The sequence below is a fragment of the Gorilla gorilla genome, chromosome 1, assembly GCF_029281585.2.
Source record: "Gorilla gorilla gorilla isolate KB3781 chromosome 1, NHGRI_mGorGor1-v2.1_pri, whole genome shotgun sequence".
Taxonomy (NCBI): domain Eukaryota; kingdom Metazoa; phylum Chordata; class Mammalia; order Primates; family Hominidae; genus Gorilla; species Gorilla gorilla.
The window spans coordinates 44,371,736-44,389,375 of record NC_073224.2 but is presented as its reverse complement, the minus strand read 5'-3'; the positions used below and the strand labels follow the sequence as shown (position 1 = coordinate 44,389,375).

The window sequence follows — 17,640 nt, the reverse complement described above, 5'->3', positions numbered from 1 at the left end:
AATTGCCGAGTATGCATGGAACTAATGCCTCCTCCACCTCAGGCTGCCCTGGTACATCCTGCCAGCCACTATGAGCATATGGGGAAATTATTATGATTGGGGTAAATGGACCACCCTTTTTCCCTTCTACTACAGAAACACAGGGCCCAGCCCTTTCCCTTCCCACCGTGAAACAAAGAAGCCTCTTTTTTGTTTGATCAGAAAATTAAACTCCACTCTGATGTAAGGTTATACTGTACACGATGAATGGATGACAGCTGTCTAAGTTCAGGTATTAGGCAGAGTGCCCCTATGCTTTGAAAGACAATAGCAGTGATTACTACACTGAAACCTGTAACGTGGAATGGTTACTACCCCAACACTATAATCGCACCCTTCTTGTAACTAGCCAAATGTGGATGGGATGGCAAAATGAGTCTTTATGGCTAGGTGCTTGTATTTCTCCTTGGGGTTGGTTATGGGCATGTGGGTCACATGGCTGGCCATATATGCCTTATAATTGGACTGGAAGATGTACATAGGGTCATCTTCATCTCCCAGGATGTATCCTCACTAGATTATAATCTCTCCCATCTAACTGGGAAACTGTAAAAGCTCGTCATAAGTGACAAAAGCAGTCTTCTTGGTTGTTTTACCCATTGGCTATCAGTCACATGTGTCCGTATAGAAGACCACCTAAACAGGCTTTGTGTGAGCAACAGGGCTGTTTATTCACTTGGGTGCAAGTGGGCTGAGTACGAAAAGAGAGTCAGTGAAGGTAGATAGGAGAGGGGCAGCTTTATAGGACTGAGGTAGGCAGTGGAATGTTACAGTTAGAGATGGTTATCTATTGTCAGCAGAGGAGGGGGTCACAGGGTCCATGGTGGGGAGATCATAAGATTCATTGTCCAGAAGAAGAATGTCACAAGGTTGATTGATCAGTTGGGGCAGGACAGGAACAATTCATAATGGTGGAACGTCGTAAGGCTGGTCAATCAGTCAAGGCAGGAGCTTCTTTTGTTTCACTTCTTTTGTGTTTTTTTGGCTGCTCCAGACTTCTTGGCTCCTGCAGGCCATCTGGACTTATAGGTGCAGGTCACAAGGGTTACAATGGCTGAGCTTCAGCTCAGAGGCCTGACACTGTCTTCTCCCCACAGGCAGCCACAATTGACATTGAGCTTCAAGCCAAAGCCGTAGCTAAACACAGCTGCAGTTTTCAATAATACACGCCATGCCCTTACCCTCTTGACTGAAGAAACATCTCAAATTAGACAGATAGCCTTATGAAACTATGGCTCTGGACATGTTAACAGCAGCTCAAAGGGGGAACTTATGCTATAATCAAAACAGAATGTTTTGCATACATTCCAGACTATTCACATAATGTTACTCAGGCCACAAAAGACTTAGACACCCACATCTCTGCCATTGACACGCTGTCAGTTGACCCCATATCAGCTTGGTTCTAACAACTGCCTAGTCCTTGGGAAACTGTTTTTGTTTAGCATGCTTGGGATAATTCTATTCATTCTGTTTCGTGCTGTGGAATATACTGCATTGTACTTTTTATGTAGGAATAAAAGTTAAGCTTACTCAATGCTTCTTTAAATTTAACACGTTAATTTTCTAGATTTCACCTTTTTCTGGGACTTAGAATTATGTATGATTGGTCCTCACTATACAGATGCTTTCTGACTGGCTAGCTCTCTACTTTAGGCAAAGGGATCCTAATGGTTAGGCAGGAATATCATCGCTTCTGTTCAGCTTGAAGTTACTGAAGATGGATCTCTGTCCCCCTGCACCCCTTAGGATTAAAGGTCTCCTTGTAAAAAGGAGGAGGGAATTATGTCAGAAGTGTCCTAACCAGAGTGACTCCATCTTGAATAAAGGTCAGATAAAGCCAAACCTGCTGGGCGACTTTCCCAGGAAGACAGGCACTCTTCACAAGATGTTTATGGTTGAGGAAATGAGATAATGGAAAAAGGCATTCTTAGTTTAAAAATGAGTTTCACTTTAAAGATAACAGTACACCCATAAATTCTCCCTGAAGTCAATAGTTACACAAGAGAATAACAATACTAATAGTCTGTAACAAGCTGATCATAGGCTTTTGTAATGAAGTACACTAGTTTTAGCCCTATAAAAGCAAGCATTACATCGAAGGCAGAGGTGCTCCTATATAAACAATACTGGCTTAGTACTACTTCAAAGCAAGGATACTACTCAGAAACACAGTAGTACTATTATTAGAAATGGATTAGTTTCTAATGAACTATTTTAACTACTATACTCTGCGACTTGCCCTGATTCTTTGCCGTGGACGTCTAAGAACGTGCTCTTGGGTCTGGAATGAGACCCCTTTTCTGTTAATTCCTCTATTCCATTTACTCAGAGTAAAAGCCAGTCTTGAAAATAACCTGTGAAGCTCCCAAGATCCACCCCCACTCCCTTACCCGCTTCCTTCCTGACTTCACCTACCCCTCTTATCTTCCCTTGATCCTCCAGCAAGCCGGGCATCCTCATTCCTCCGCATTTATGCACCTGATCCTTTGGCCAAAGTGCTCTTCCCTCTAGACCGCCTCCTTCGCCTCCTGTAGATTTTTATGCAAATACCCTGTTCTCAGTGAGGCCTTCCCTAACCTGCCTATTTAAAATGACCATCCCCATAACCGGGCACCGTTCCTCACACCTGTAATCCCAGCACTTTGGGTGGATGAGGTGGATGGTTCACTTGAGGCCAGGAGTTCGAGACCAGCCTGGCCAGCATATAGTGAAACCCCATCTCGACTAAAAATTTAAAAAAAAAAAAAAAAATTAGCCAGGCGTGGTGGTGGGTGCCTGTAATCCCAACTACTCTGGTGGCTGCAGCAGGAGAATCACTTGAACCCGGAAGGTGGAGGTTGCAGTGGGCCGAGATGGCGCCACTGCACTCCAGCCTAGGCGACAGACTCCATCTCAAAAATAAATAAATACATAACAATAAAATAAAATGTCCATCCTAGTGCTCCCTATCTCTTTGCCCTACTTTTTCTCCCTAGTATTCACCACCATCTAACATACTACTTAGCATCTTATTGTCTATCTGCCCACACAATGTAAGCTTCACGTGGGCGTGGATCTGTCTTGTTCAGTGGTGAGTCCCCAGTGACCTGGTACATGGAGGTACTCAAAAATATTTGTTGCATAAAGTAATGAGCAAAGTTTGGCACAAATGTTAGCTATTATTATTTCTGGGCGTATCGGTGACAGCACCCTACCCTTTGCAAAAATCTCCTTGGGAACCAGAAACTTAAACACAACCAGGAAGAAAAAAAATCAGCCAAAAATAAAAGCGAATTAAGACAGTTGGAGTCTTATTTTAGAAATTTACCTTTCTAGGTTCTGGTATGTTGGGCTCTGTCATCTTTCTACCTGATCAAGGAACCACTGTGACATTTTTTGGTAACTTCCAGTCTGTAGTTTGGATTTAGGAGTTCAGGATTCCAATCCTAATTTCCAGGTTCCAGCTGCGTGGCCCGAGTAGCCCGGCCAGCCCCACCCCGGGGCGCAGGAGGCGCGCGGAGGGCGGGAGTTCTTGGGTCCCCGCCCTCGGGGAGGCTCTGGGCGCGGGGCGGGACTCCGGGACGCTGGGCGGGCGTGCTAGGGCCCCGCCGCCCTGGCCCGGCCTTGCCTTGCGCTGCGCGCTCACCATGGTGGGCCCCGCGCCGCGGCGGCGGCTGCGGCCGCTGGCAGCGCTGGCCCTGGTCCTGGCGCTGGCCCCGGGGCTGCCCACAGCCCGGGCCGGGCAGACACCGCGCCCTGCCGAGCGGGGGCCCCCAGTGCGGCTTTTCACCGAGGAGGAGCTGGCCCGCTATGGCGGGGAGGAGGTAGGCGGGGGTGGCGCGGGCCGAGGGACCCGGGGTGGCGTCCGATCTGCGGCGAGCCGAGCGGGGACCCAGGAGGCGCCGGCGGCCCAGGAAGCTCTGGGGGACGCGCGGCCCGCGGCGGGCGCCCTGGGCCAGCGGGGGGCCTCCTCTCTCTAGGCCCGGACGGATGGCCGAGGGGTGAGGACGAGTCCTCAACAGTCGGAGCGCCCCGCTTTGCCCGCACACCCCACCCTGAACTTCCCCCTCGGTCCCCGGGAGATTTCCCCTCTAGCCGCCTTTTCGTTGATGATCTGCGTACAGACCTCAGAACTTTTTGGTTTTCATGTTAGCATCAGCCGAGGCGTTTACTGTGCCCACGCATAGTGGGGAGTGGCGGGGGACGGAGGGAGGGAAGCAGAGCCTGCTGCCTGGGTTAGGTGGGAATTGAGACAGGTCCCGGGATAAGCCAGTCTTTGCCTGCACTTCCTTTTCCTGCCCCTGTATCCCAGGCCCCTGCATCGGACTCCTCAAACCCACTTTTAGGTCATGTACCCCTGGGGCTCAGCCAAAGCTGGAAGCGAGCGCAGAGGGTGGACTGGAGGTTAGAGACCCCCACAACCCCCCCACACACACGTCAATAGAGACCCCCCACACACACACACACACCCACACACGTCAATAGTCTAGGGGCGTCCAGAAAACTCACAACCACCTGTCCACCTGAGTTGGTTGGGACTGGAGCGATGGCTGTGTCGTGCGGCAGCATCTTGCTGCTGCACGACAAGGACCACCAGGGGGCTGATATTAGATGCGGAGCGGGGGAACGGCACTGGGGGGAGGTCATAGTACCATAGTATTTCAGAGAGCTGGCAGGAACCCATCTCCTGCTTTTACACATAAGGAAACTGAGGCCTGCCACCTGTTAGTGGTAGAGCAGGAAGGGGCCTGATGTTTTTCAAAACCCTCCGGCCTGGTCTCCCTAATTCCTGAGTTAATTGGCCTTATATGGACTAGGATGGCATGGGGGTATCAGAAACCTGGCCCTTAGTCAGTGATGCCAGTTTGGGCATCATTTGTGAAGGGGCCGTTTAGAACCATGAGTCAGTGAGGACACCGAGGGAGGGAGACATGGCTGGGATGTGAGGATGTTAAGGGATGCCTTTTTGCCGGTAGCAGAGGGAACCAGATGGTTCAGAGTCCAGGCATCCGTGCAGAAAAGAATTAACATGGCAGGCCTGCTCTCCTTAGAAAAGCCTGCTTGCAAGGGTGGGACTTGTCTAGTGTCTGGATTTCTCACCCTTCCCTACCCAATAACGGTGGACTCACTTGCCTAGGCTGTATATACAGATGGTGTGGTTAGTATTGAACACTGTACATGCTAGGCAGAGGGTGCCCCATGTGACCAGCCCCCAGTGAAAACCTTGGGTGCTGAGTCTAATGGGCATCTCTAGCAGAGGAATGTTCTGCCAGAAGAATGGCACATACTGTCAAGTTTTGTTGCTGGGGGAAGAGTGTGCTCTTCCTCATGGGAGGGAGAGAGCATAGGAAACCTGCACATAGATTCCCCTAGATTCTCCCTCTGTGTTTTTCCTTCCCAGCTGTGAGTAGAACTATATGCTGAGTTCTTGGAATCTTCTTTCTAGGGACTCTCCAACTGACCCGATGATCTTTGGGACCACTGGCACAAAAATCTAAGGAAAGAGAGAATTCACCACTGAGGTTACAGCAAGAGTGCCAGAACTGCAAGATGAGGACTGAGAAAAGACCCTTGGTTTTTTGATGCTGATGTTATAGATTGAAATTTAACTGAGAGAAACAGAGAGAGGACCTTGAGATGGAAACAGGGGTAGGAAACAGTTGTTTTGGGAGTGGAGCCTGAGGATCTCTGTAGGTGGAAGGAAGGAGCCAGAGAGAGGAGGGGAGCGAGGGACGAGAGAGGCAGTTGAGTGCAGTGGGTTCAAGCTGTGCTGCGCTGTTGTTTGACCTAGATTGTTCTGGTCTATGCCTGTTATCCAGGGATAATTATTAATAACACCCTTTTACTCAGAAGTGTGACAATTTGTATAATACATCGGATCATACCTGGTTTTGAGTCCCTGTTCTGCTGTGTGATTTGGGGCAAATTACTAAACCTCTCTGAGTCTCTACTTTGTTCATCTGTAAGATACTTGGATTAGTCAAGGTTTCACCAGGGAACAGAACCATTTGGATATCTATATCTATACAGTTGATCCTTGAGCAACACAGGAGTTCGGGGTACTGACCCCCATGCAGTCAAAAGTCTGCATATAACTTTTTTTTCTTTTAGAGGCAGGGTCTTGCTGTGTCACCCAGAATGGAGTGAGTGGCTTTTCACAGGCAGTCATGGTGCACTAGAGCCTGGCAATCCTGGGCCCAAGCGATCCTCCTGCCGCAGCCTCCCAAGCAGCTAGTATTACAGGTGTGCACCCAGCCATGTATAACTTTTGACTACCCCCAAAACTACAGTTTTTTTCCTTTTTTTTTTTTTTTTTTTTTTTTGAGACAGGGTCTCACTCTATTGCTAAGCCTGGAGTGCAGTGGCAGGAACATAGCTCACTACAGCCTCCTCCTGGGCTCAAGCAGTCCTCCTACCTCAGCCTCCCCAGTTACTGGCATTACAGGTGTGCACCACCACACCCGGCTATTTTTTAAATTTTCTGTAGAGATGGGGTCTTCCTGTGTTGCCCAGGCTGGTGTCGAACTCCTGGGCTCAAGCCACTCTTCCACCTCAGTTTCCCAAAGTGCTGGGAATACACGTGTGAGCCTCCATGGCTGGCTCAAAACTTAATTACTAATAGCCTACTGTTGACCACAAGACCCAAGAACATTGTCGATTACCACATATTTTGTAAATGTATTATATACTGAATTCTTACAGTAATGTAAGCTAGAGAAAAGAAAATGTTACTAAGAAAATCATAAAGAAGAGAAAATATATTTACTATTAAGTGAAAGTGGATCATTATAAAGGTCTGCATCCTGAGAAGGAAGAGGAGTGGTTGGTGTTGCTATCTCAGGGGTGGCAGAGGTGGAAGAAAACCCACATGTAAGTGGACCCATGCAGTTCAAACCTGTGTTGTTCAAGGGTCAACTATATATAGATAGAGAAATGGTTTATCATAAGGATTGGTTTACATGATAGCGGGGGCTGGCTGGGCAAGTTGGAAATACATAGAGCAGGCTATCAGAAGGGGCAGGCTGGAAGCCCTCAGGCAGGAGCAGATGCTGTAGCCCACGGGTCTTTTTTTTTTTTTTTTTTTGAGACGGAGTCTTGCTCTGTTTCCCAGACTGGAGTGCAGTGGTGTGATCTCAGCTCACTGCAACCTCCGCCTCCCATGTTCAAGCAGTTCTCTACCTCAGCCTCCCGAGTAGCTGGGATTACAGGCGCCCACCACCACGCCCAGCTACTTTTGGTATTTTTAGTAGAGACAGGGTTTCACCATCTTGGCCAGGCTGGTCTTGGACTCCTGACCTCGTGATCCACCCGTCTCAGCCTTCCAAAGTGCTGTGATTACAGGCGTAAGCCGCTGTACCCGGCCTTGTTAAGGTCTTTCAATTATGAGATTAGGCCCACCCAGATCATCTGGGATTATTTCCTTATATAAAGCCAATTGATTGTAGATGTTAAACACTTCTAAATACCTGCACAGCAGTATCTAGGTGAGTATTTGATTGAATAACTGGGTACAGTAACCTATGCAAATTGACACATAAAATAAATCATCACAATGGTTATAATAAGAGTTCCTACTTGGCTGAGTGTGGTGGCTCACACCTGTAATCCCAGCACTCACTTTGGGAGGTCGAGGCAGGAGGATTGCTTGAAGCCAGGAGTTTGAGACCAGCCTGGGCAACATAACAAGACCTCACCTCTACCAAAAAAAAAAAAAAAAAAAAGAGTTCCTACTCTAAGCAGGTGTTTTGTGAATGCCTGCATTAAATGAGATGGTGGTGTGCACAGGCTTAGCGTAGGCCTGGAATAGGGCATAGCACCGTAAGTCTTAATAAATGTTAGCTACTATTATTTTTATTACCTTATTAAAGATACAAGCAAGAGGCATTATAACAGGTCCACGGTCCTTTCATGCACTACAGAAATCTAATAAGCTCTGAAACCTAGACATTTTTGTTTTTCACAAGTCATTTGACAGAAAAACCCAGCTTGATCTGAAATCACTTGATGACAGAACCTTGTTGGAGCTGCTATAAGTCTACGTTAGTCTTTATCCCATTTACTGTGAATGTTCATGTTTCACTGGAGAAATACTAGCATACTTGATTATAGGTGTTGCCTTGGACCTCCCTAGAGGTATTGCATAATATATGGTATGTTCCCCATAACACCTTTCTAAAATCTGACATATTCTCATATTGAAAACATGTCTGACCCCCAGGAGTTTCTGCTGTGGGATTGTGGACCTGTGTAACAAGTCTTTCTGAAACATCTAGCAATGAGTGACTTGCTTCTACTATATATAAAAAACCTTCTTTCTTGGATGAGAGACAAGGCAGACCCGCCTCTATCAGTCACACATCCCACTGTGTGGTTCAAGGTGAGAGAGCTCAGACACCCACACAGGGATTTGCGTAGTTTCTCCAGTGGCAGCTTCAGATGGGAAATCCGTGAAGCATGGGTGTCCTGGCTGCTGGTGTCTTTCACAGAACCACACTGTGTTCTGGATCTACTGCACCAAGAGCCAGTTCTTTCCTTTTAGGCATTGTAGGGCCTCAGAGTGATCCATGGCTCTCTAAATCATTCACATATGGGAATAGAAAAATCTTTGGTATACATTAGTCCTCTTCGAATGCTTGCTGAAAATCTGGGCGGGATGTGGTGGCTCACACCTGTAGTCCCAGTAGTTTGGGAGGCTGAGCTGGAAAGATCGCTTAAGCCCAGGAGTTTGAGACCAGCCTGGGCAACGTAGTGAGACCTTGTCTCTATTTTAAAAAAGAAAAAAAATCTGGACAGCATCTCCTTGGTGCTTCTTTAAAACTCCATTCTCCCAGTAATTCTAGTAAGGGTTGTACAGAAGAGGTGATTTTGAGGACCTCTTACGTAGATAACAGGTTATAGAGTGAGTGTGTTGAACAAAATTGAAAATAGAGAAAAAAAAGGTAGTGTGTTCCAGAGTGCCTTTGGCGCTTGTTTTCTTCAACTCCTGTCAAAATTGCCCTGATAGGTAGAGATATTGCTTGCACATGTTCACAGGTAGCTTTTGCCTTGTCACACACCTGTTATGATAGCAGGGTTTCACTGTCTACAAATTGCAGGCCAGAGATTGGTATTCAAGTTTTCAATAAGGAAGAATTACCCTAGGAAGGGCAAAGGCTTAGAATCAGACAGGTATGAGTCTGAATCCTGACTTTTTATTTACCAGCAGAGAAACCATTGACAGGTTATGTAAACTCTAAGCCTCAGTTTCTTCACCTACGAAATGGGTATAGTAATAACTGCCTTACAAGGTTATTTTATTTTAGTTTAGTTTTTGAGACAAAGTCTCACTCTGTCACCCAGGCTGGAGTGCAGTGGCTGATTTTGTTTTGTTTTGTGTGTGTGTGTCTGTATTTTTTTTTTTCTTTTTTTGGAGACGGAGTCTTGCTCTGTCATCAAAGCTGGAGTGCAGTAGTGTGATCTTGGCTCACTGCAACCTCCGCCTCCCGGGTTCAAGCAGTTCTGCCTCAGCCTCCCCAGTAGCTGGGATTACAGGCACCTGCCACCACACTCGGCTAATTTTTGTATTTTTAGTAGAGACAGGTTTTCACCATGTTGGCCAGGCTGGTCTCAAACTCCTGACCTCAAGTCATCTGCCCACCTCAGCCTCCCAAAGTGCTGGGAGCCACCATGCCTGGCTGTTTCTGTGTCACTTCTATTCCTGTGTCTGCATTTATACTCCCAAGCCTTCCACCCATCCTCCACCTTCTCAGTTGTTATTTCCCAGGCCTGAGAGTCTGTGCCTGGGGGTTGTGCTATCCATGGATGTCCATCTACACTGGGTCAGAACTCACCATCACAGCACGCTCTGTTTACTGATAAGACCATTCCTCTGCATGGCATATGAGGTATCTATGTCACTCTGAGGCCTCAAAAATGCTAAACATTCTTTTCTTCCCCTATAATATGACTTCCTCTTAGCACTTACACCTTCAAGTAAGTAGTTTAAGGAGGAAGTAAAAATTTTACTGTTAAGAAAAGGAGATTGCTGGGCACAGTGGCTCACGCCTGTAATCCCAGCACTTTGGGAGGCCGAGGCGGGTAGATCACCTCACGTTGGGAGTTCAAGACCAGCCTGACCAACATGGAGAAACCCCATCTCTACTAAAAATACAAAAAAAAAAAAAAAATTAGCTGGGCATGGTGGCACACGTCTGTAATCCCAGCTACTCGGGACACTGAGGCAGGAGAAATGCTTGAACCCGGGAGGCGGAGGTTGCGATGAGCCAAGATCATGACATTGCACTCCAGCCTGGGCAACAAGAGTGAAACTCCTTCTCATAAAAAAAAAGACTGTTGGCCGGGCGTGGTGCCTCATGCCTATAATCCCAACACATTGAGAGGTCAAGGCAGGCAGATTACCTGAGGTCAGGAGTTCTAGACCAGCCTGGCCAACATGGTGAAACCTGTCTCTACTAAATATACAATAACAACAACAAAAAAATTAGCCAGACGTGGTGACACACGTCTGTAATCCCAGCTACCCTGGAGGCTGAGGCAGGAGAATGGCTTGAACCTGGGAGGCAGAGGTTGCAGTGAGCCGAGATTGTGCCACTGCACTCCAGCATGGGCAACCGAGCTAGACTCCGTACCCCCCCACAAAAAAAGAAAAGAGTGTTAGTGATAAGATGCATGTTTTTGTTTATCTTATGTATGTGAATGTTATATTTATATGGCTGTTTGCCCATAGAAAATAAGTGTCGGCTGGGTGTGGTGGCTTATGCCTGTAATCTCAGCCCTTTGGGAGGCCGAGGCGGGCAGATCACTTGAGGTTAAGAGTTTGAGACCAGCCTGGCCAACATGGTGAAACCTGTCTCTGCTAAAAATACAAAAATTAGCTGGGCATGGTGGCGTGTGCCTGTAATCCCAGCTACTCAGGAGACGGAGGCAGGAGAATCGCTTGAACTGGGGAGGTGGAGGTTGCAGTGAGCCGAGATTGTACCATTGCACTCCAGTCTGGGTGACAGAGTAAGACTCTGTCTCAAAAAAAAAAAAAAAAAAGGAAAAAGAAAAGAAGTATCAAGGAAAAAGCCACAGAATGGAAGATATGACAAAATACTGGGGTTAAATGATAGCTGTAATATATTTTTAAAATTGATATAAATACATAATCCCACTTGATAAATAATCAAAACTGAGGAATAAGGAAACCTGGTAAAGGAAAGGCGGTAAATCCTCACAAAGAAAAATGCCGTCTGCTGGCTTGGAAATCCAGGCCGTTTCAAATGACCCGTGTTAGATGAGGTGGAGCAAGTGTCCACAGAGTCAATGGCAGTCCTCTAGGGCCTGTCTTTAGGAGCCGGTTTGGAGTAATAAAAGGCAGCCCTCTGCTGAGCTCCTGTGTCATGCCTGCTAGGTGTTACATACACTCTTTTCCTCAGCATTCCCGAGGCAAGTGGGCGTTACCCTCATATGACAGGCAGAGAAGCAGGCCTGAGTGGTTATGAGGCAGTGAGGTGTGTTTCCTTGGGCAAGTTGCTTAGCTTCTCTGAGCCTCAGTAGTTCCTCTGTCTGTTAAATGGGATCATGAAAACCCTTCACCATAAGCTGCACAAGCGCAAGAACACTAAGGCCCACCCCAAAGAGAAGGCCAAGCAGCAGGTGCTTGCAGAGCCTGAGATTCCTATGGACCCAGCAGCGACTCCCACCCTCGCCTGGGCTGTGAGCCACCTGGCTGATGCCCCTGCACCTCTGATGGCACTGAGACAAAGGAGAGATCTGGTCTTGGGTGTCTTGGGACTGTACCCATCGTCCCAGCCTGAGCCCAACTTGATGGAAGCTAGAAAAGTCATGCCATCCTTTTTTGTGTAATTCTTTCTTGGTGGGGAAATTCTGAGGTAACATTTTATGCCTGCTAATAGAGCCAAAAAAAAGTGTAAAGCCCATTGTTAGTAGAACGGTGGGGAAACAGCATTGCTTACATATCTCTAGCACTATAAATGTTGTTACAGGACAAACTAATAAAATATAAACAGTGATTAAGTTTTCATATACTTAGGCCCAGGAATTCCATATATTGAAATAGGGCACTTTCCTATGCATTCACTGGGTGGAGAGAAATTTTTAAATAAAGGCCTCAATGAAATAAGTCACCAAATTAGAAAGTAATTGATAGAAACATGTATTCATAATGCTGCCATTTATAGTTCTAAGGATTGGAAACCACCCAAATACCCAAAATAGAAAGCTAGCTAAACAAATAGGTAGACAATATCACTAATATAAGATGGGGCCCTACGCCGGGCATGGTGGCTCACGCCGGTAATCCCAGCACTTTGGGAGGCCTAGGTGGGTGGATCACGTGAGGTCAGGAGTTCGAGACCAGCCTGGCCAACATGATGAAACCCCATCTCTACTAAAAAGACAAGAAATTAGCGGGGCGTGGTGGCGGGTGCCTGTAATCCCAGCTACTCAGGAGGCTGAGTCAGGAGAATCACATGAACCCGGAAGGTGGAGGTTGCAGTGAGCTGACATCACGCCATTGCACTCCAGCCTGGGCAACATGAGTGAAACTCTGTCTCAAAAAAAAAGATGGGGCCCCATGGAGCTGTTTAAATGACAGTCATTTTGGTGGAAATGTTTATATGAGGGAATGTTACCTGTAAGAAGCAAAATATAAAATAGATTGCTCATATCAGTCACATCCGTGTATGTCTATTGATGAAGAGGAAAGGAAGTTTGGACTGATAAGTAATTCATCATTTACTATTCTTTTGAATTTTCATCTCCATGAAGTTGCTTCTGTTCCTGATTTTCTTTTTTTTGAGACGGAGTCTCACTGTGTCACCCAGGCTGGGGTGCAGTGGCATGATCTTGGTTCACTACGACCTCTGCCTCCAGGGTTCAAGCAATTCTCCAGCCTCAGACTCGCAAGCAGCTGGGATTACAGGCATGTGCCACCATGCCCGGCTAATTTTTGTATTTTTAGTAGAGATAGGGTTTAGCCATATTGGCCGGGCTGGTCTTGAACCCCTGACCTCAGGTGATCCGCCCGCCTTGGCCTCCCACAGTGCTGGGATTACAGGCGTGAGTCACTGTGCCTGGCCCCTGATTTTCTCTATAAAGGAGAGAATTGCCACATTCTTGTCATGAGACTTTATGACTTTTCCAAATTTCTGTATGTGGGCATGACGCTGCCCAGGCAGGTGGCAAGCTCGCCAAGGACCAGGCTTAACAGAAAGCCTTTGGGACTTGACCCATTGCTCTTTGCTCAGCTTGTGATGGGAGAAGATTTTAATAAGTTGCACTGGAAGAGCTGGCTCTTCCCCTCCTCTTCACAGCTTCTCCCCTGCTTTCTAGGAAGATCAGCCCATCTACTTGGCAGTGAAGGGAGTGGTGTTTGATGTCACCTCCGGAAAGGGTAAGTGGTGTGGCATTTTGAATCTTCATTTCCAGGGAGCACAGAAGCCAGAGTGAGCAGCACTTGGAGGTGTGAGGAAAGGGAGGGAACATTAGGCAAGTCCTTTTCATTCCATTTTATTTTATTTTATTTTTTGAGACGGAGTTTCACTCTGTCACCCAGGCTGGAGTGCGGTGGCACAATCTTGGCTCACTGCAACCTCCGCCTTCTGGGTTCAAGCAATTCTCTGCCTCAGCCTCCCGAGTAGCTGGGATTACAGGCACCACCACCACTGCTGGCTAATTTTTTTGTATTTTTAGTAGAGACGGGGGTTTCACCATCTTGGCGAGGCTGGTCTTGAACTTCTGACCTCGTGATCCACCCGCTTCGGCCTCCCAAAGTGCTAGTATTACAGGTGTGAGCCACCGCACCTGGCCATCCTTCCATTTTAAATGGGCAGATTGAGTTAATCTTTGTCAGTGTTTTACTTCAGCAGGGGCTTTTTTCCCCCGATAATGACATGCTTCTACTCAAAAGCCTTCCATGACTTTCCATTGCCTGTAGAATTAAATTCAAACTTAATGATTTACCCTAGTTGAAGCAATGAGAGAAGTGTTCTTTAGTAAAGAGTTGGCATTATAGAACATTACAGAACATTTTAGTGCCATTTAATGTAACTACTAATGATATCTTGGAGATAGTTTTGTATTGGTTTATCTATTATTTGATAACAAACACTGCTGAATGGAAATAGATTTGGCTTCCACCAACATTTAAGAAGAGGGAACATTTTTCTTGTTTGCATCTTTAATTTTTTTTTTGGAGACAGTCTCGCTCTGTCGCCCAGGTTAGAGTGCAGTGATGCGACCTTCTCCAGCTGCCAGGTTCAAACGATTCTCCTGCCTCAGCCTCCTGAGTAACTGGAATTACAGGTGCACGCCACCATGCCCAGCTTTTTGTATTTTTAGTAGAGATGGGGTTTCACCATGTTAACCAGGCTGATCTTGAACTCCTGACCTCAAATGATCTGCCCATCTTGGCTTCTCAGAGTGCTGGGATTACAGGCGTGAGTCACTGCCCCCAGCCTGCATCTCTAATATTTTTAAGAGACTATTTTCTCAGTATTAACACTTAGGTGAAAAAACAGAACAAGAAGGGGGCCAGGCACAGTGGCTTATGCTTGTAATCCCAGCGCTTTAGGAGGCCAAGGTGGGCGGATCATGTGAGCTCAGGAGTTCAAGACTAGCCTGGGCAACATGGTGAAACCCCATCTCTTCAAAAAAAAAAATACAAAAATTAGCTGGGCATGGTGGTGGCACATGCCTGTAGTCCCAGCTACTCTGGAGGCTGAGGTGGGAGAATTGCTTGAACCTGGGAGGTGGAGATTGCAGTGAGCCAAGATTGTGCCACTGCACTCCAGCCTGGGCAAGAGTGAGACCCTGTCAAAAAAAAACAACAACAAAAGAGGTTGTAGGGGGACTATTCTCATTTTATATTTTCTGAAAATCCCTGCTCAGAAAGCATGTGTGACTTACGTCACATTTAGAGTAAGTGGAATCCAACCTGATGGCTGGGGTGGCTTACTGGACTTTGTATTGCCATTGTTTGGCCTCTCCGTGAGCCTGGAGTCTTTTTTAGGATTGGGTGGGGGCCTTGGGAGCGCCCCCACGTGCAAGCTCCTGGTTACTCTGCATGTAAACCCACGCTTACGTCTCTTCCTTCCTTCCCACTACAGAGTTTTATGGACGAGGAGCCCCCTACAATGCCTTGACGGGGAAGGACTCCACTAGAGGGGTAGCCAAGATGTCCTTGGATCCTGCAGACCTCACCCATGACACTGTAAGCCAGATTATAAGCCTTTGTAAAATCCTCTACCTCCTTGTTCATGCCTTTTTCTCTTTTTCTTTTTCTTTTCATGTGTGTGTGTGTGTGTGTGTGTGTGTGTGTGTGTGTGTGTGTCTGGGCAAGAGCAAGGCTTCCTAATTAGCTTATTTACCCTTCGGTCTGCTTGGTATGGTGGCCAGGCATTTTCTTGAAATAGATTATCCTACCATGTCACCTCGACTCAGAAACCTTCCATGGCTGTCTGTTGCCTAGAGTCAAGTCCAAACTCTTATGAACTTGTGATCCAACTCAGTGATCATCACAATTTGGCCCCAACCTGATTTGGCAACCTAATGTTCCTTATGGTCTGTACCTGCCACCCCATCCCCTCAGCCCCTTACAGCCTTGCTGTTAGTCTCTGAGACCCATTCCCCAGGCCATGCTTGGTAGCTTTGTGGATGAACTGGGTTGGGAAGAAAGGTCTCCCTCTATGCTTATATTTCTGTGAAGGAGAAGATAGCATTAAAACATTTTTTAGGCCAGGAGTGGTGGATCATGCCTGTAATCCCAGCACTTTGGAAGGCAAAGGCAGGTGGATCACCTGAGGTCAGGAGTTTGAGACTAGCCAGGCCAGCATGGAGAAACCCCGTCTCTACTAAAAATACAAAAATTAGCTGAGTGTGGTGGTGCGCACCTGTAATCCCAGCTACTTGGGAGGTTGAGGCAGGAGAATCGCTCGAATCCAGGAGGAGGAGGTTACAGTGAGTTGAGATCATGCCACTGTGCTCCAGCCTGGGCAACAGAGTGAGACTCCATCTCAAAAAAAAAAAAAAATTTGTTTTTTAAACCTATTCAAGGTCTAAATAATTCCAACAGTAAGGCTGGAATTTCCTCTAACTGTGCTCAACATCAAACTGACATTGAGATAAATTGAGATGAGCCAAACTCATAACAAAATGAATGTAACTATTACAAAAATGAATGAAGAACTTAAGAAAGGGGAAAGTGCCAAATGTATAATGGGAGGTGTGTAGAGAGAGGGAGGATTAATCGGGGGGAGGAAGGGGATGCAGATGCAATAGGGCATGCCCTGCCCCATCCCAGCATGCTCTCTGGAGTCTTTCATCCCTGCCATCAGTCAAACCACAAAGTGTGATGAAGCATTGCTCCCCGTATGTTATACCCTCCCACCGCCGCGCCCCCCCTCCGCCCACAGCAGTGTCTCTTAAGCCATTTGTCCATTATTTGGTTTGTTGAGATATCTTTTCTCTTGCATTAGGGATGTGGGAGGCAAGGCAGGGATGGAGAAAGGCCAGTGCCAAACACTATCCACTTACCCCATCTCCTGTCTTTCTTGGGCTTTTCTCCCCAAGACGGGTCTCACGGCCAAGGAACTGGAGGCCCTGGATGAGGTCTTCACCAAAGTGTACAAAGCCAAATACCCCATCGTCGGCTACACTGCCCGGAGAATTCTCAATGAGGATGGCAGCCCTAACCTGGACTTCAAGCCTGAAGACCAGCCCCATTTTGACATCAAGGACGAGTTCTGATGTTCCCCCTGCAGGAGCAGGTTCTTGGGAGCGTGAGGCAGGAAGACACTAGGTGCTGAATCTCCTGCAAAACTGGCTGCCTGGAGGCCCTGAGCCACCCAGATCCGAATAAAACAGATGCTTACCCTGGAAGAGCAAATGCCTCCTGTTGTCCTTGGTCAGGGGTTCTGTCTACCTGGGGACCCCTGTCTGCACACCAGGGATCAATAAGAGCCGAAGTGGGACACATCCTAGATGTCAGTATCAGCTGGCTGGGCAGTGGAATTTTGAGCGACCTTTACTTTATACTTTTCTGTGCTTGACAGATTTTCAGCCATGACCATGTTCACTTTATAATCAAAACAAAAATAAAGGTCCCATTTTTACAAAAGGAGAATTCTTTCCTAGAGGCCATTTCCTTGGAGCCCCGTCAGCACCCCACATAAGCGGGTGGGCTGTGTTGTTCTTCCGTAGTCCTGTGGGGCCGGATGGTGGGGCATTTAGGCAATGGGCAGGAAAAGAGATTGGTGAGGTGGGAGGGTGGGCGATGGGAAGGGAGCCAGGAAACCCGGCTGGAGTGAGGGTGGGAACTGGCTTCAGCGCATATGCAGCTGGAGATTGGTGAGGAGGGCCAGGGTCAGTGTGGGCAGAGCCTGGTGGAGGTCATTCCAAGAACGGGAGACGTATTCCTTATGCTGGACTGAGGTCAGATTTTAGGAGGAAGCCCCTTTTGTTAGAGGGGGCAGATTTTTCCCTCTGGGGACATTGGGTGATGTCTGGCAACATTTTTTTTTTTAAATTTTTGTTTGTCATGACTGCAGGATGCTACTGGCATCTCGAGGCCAGGGATGCTGGTCAACATTCTGTAATGCACCTGACAAAGCATTATCC

General features: G+C 47.3%; 2 protein-coding genes across 3 annotated transcripts in view; one reads left to right on the top strand and one right to left on the bottom strand.

The window, feature by feature from the left end:
- Positions 1–3,545, bottom strand: part of PACC1 (proton activated chloride channel 1) — a 69,305-nt gene extending 65,760 nt beyond the window's left edge. The window contains exon 1 of the mRNA XM_063708742.1: positions 3,350–3,545. Coding sequence (XP_063564812.1) covers positions 3,350–3,382 — 33 coding nt within the window. The 5' untranslated portion in view covers positions 3,383–3,545. The remainder of the gene's footprint in view (positions 1–3,349) is intronic.
- Positions 3,546–3,576: 31 nt separating this feature from the next.
- Positions 3,577–16,902, top strand: NENF (neudesin neurotrophic factor). 2 transcript variants are annotated; one of them, XM_055370974.2, is made up of 5 exons: positions 5,473–5,670; positions 8,240–8,398; positions 13,357–13,417; positions 15,132–15,235; positions 16,594–16,902. In XM_055370974.2, the coding sequence occupies exons 2-5, from the start codon at positions 8,297–8,299 to the stop codon at positions 16,768–16,770; spliced, it is 444 nt and encodes a 147-aa protein (XP_055226949.1). In that variant the 5' UTR covers positions 5,473–5,670; positions 8,240–8,296; the 3' UTR covers positions 16,771–16,902. The 2 variants fall into 2 exon arrangements, with proteins under 2 accessions (XP_018885920.2, XP_055226949.1); XM_019030375.4 differs by lacking the exons at positions 5,473–5,670; positions 8,240–8,398 and adding an exon at positions 3,577–3,845.
- The last annotated feature ends 738 nt before the right edge of the window (positions 16,903–17,640 follow it).

Bases quoted from the DNA above. Each gene is read 5' to 3' on its own strand.
- NENF (XM_019030375.4), top strand. From the start codon at position 3,669: ATGGTGGGCCCCGCGCCGCGGCGGCGGCTGCGGCCGCTGGCAGCGCTG. The intron at 13,418-15,131 runs GTAAGTGGTGTG...TTCCCACTACAG, and splicing joins TGATGTCACCTCCGGAAAGG to AGTTTTATGGACGAGGAGCC. The intron at 15,236-16,593 runs GTAAGCCAGATT...TTTCTCCCCAAG, and splicing joins CAGACCTCACCCATGACACT to ACGGGTCTCACGGCCAAGGA.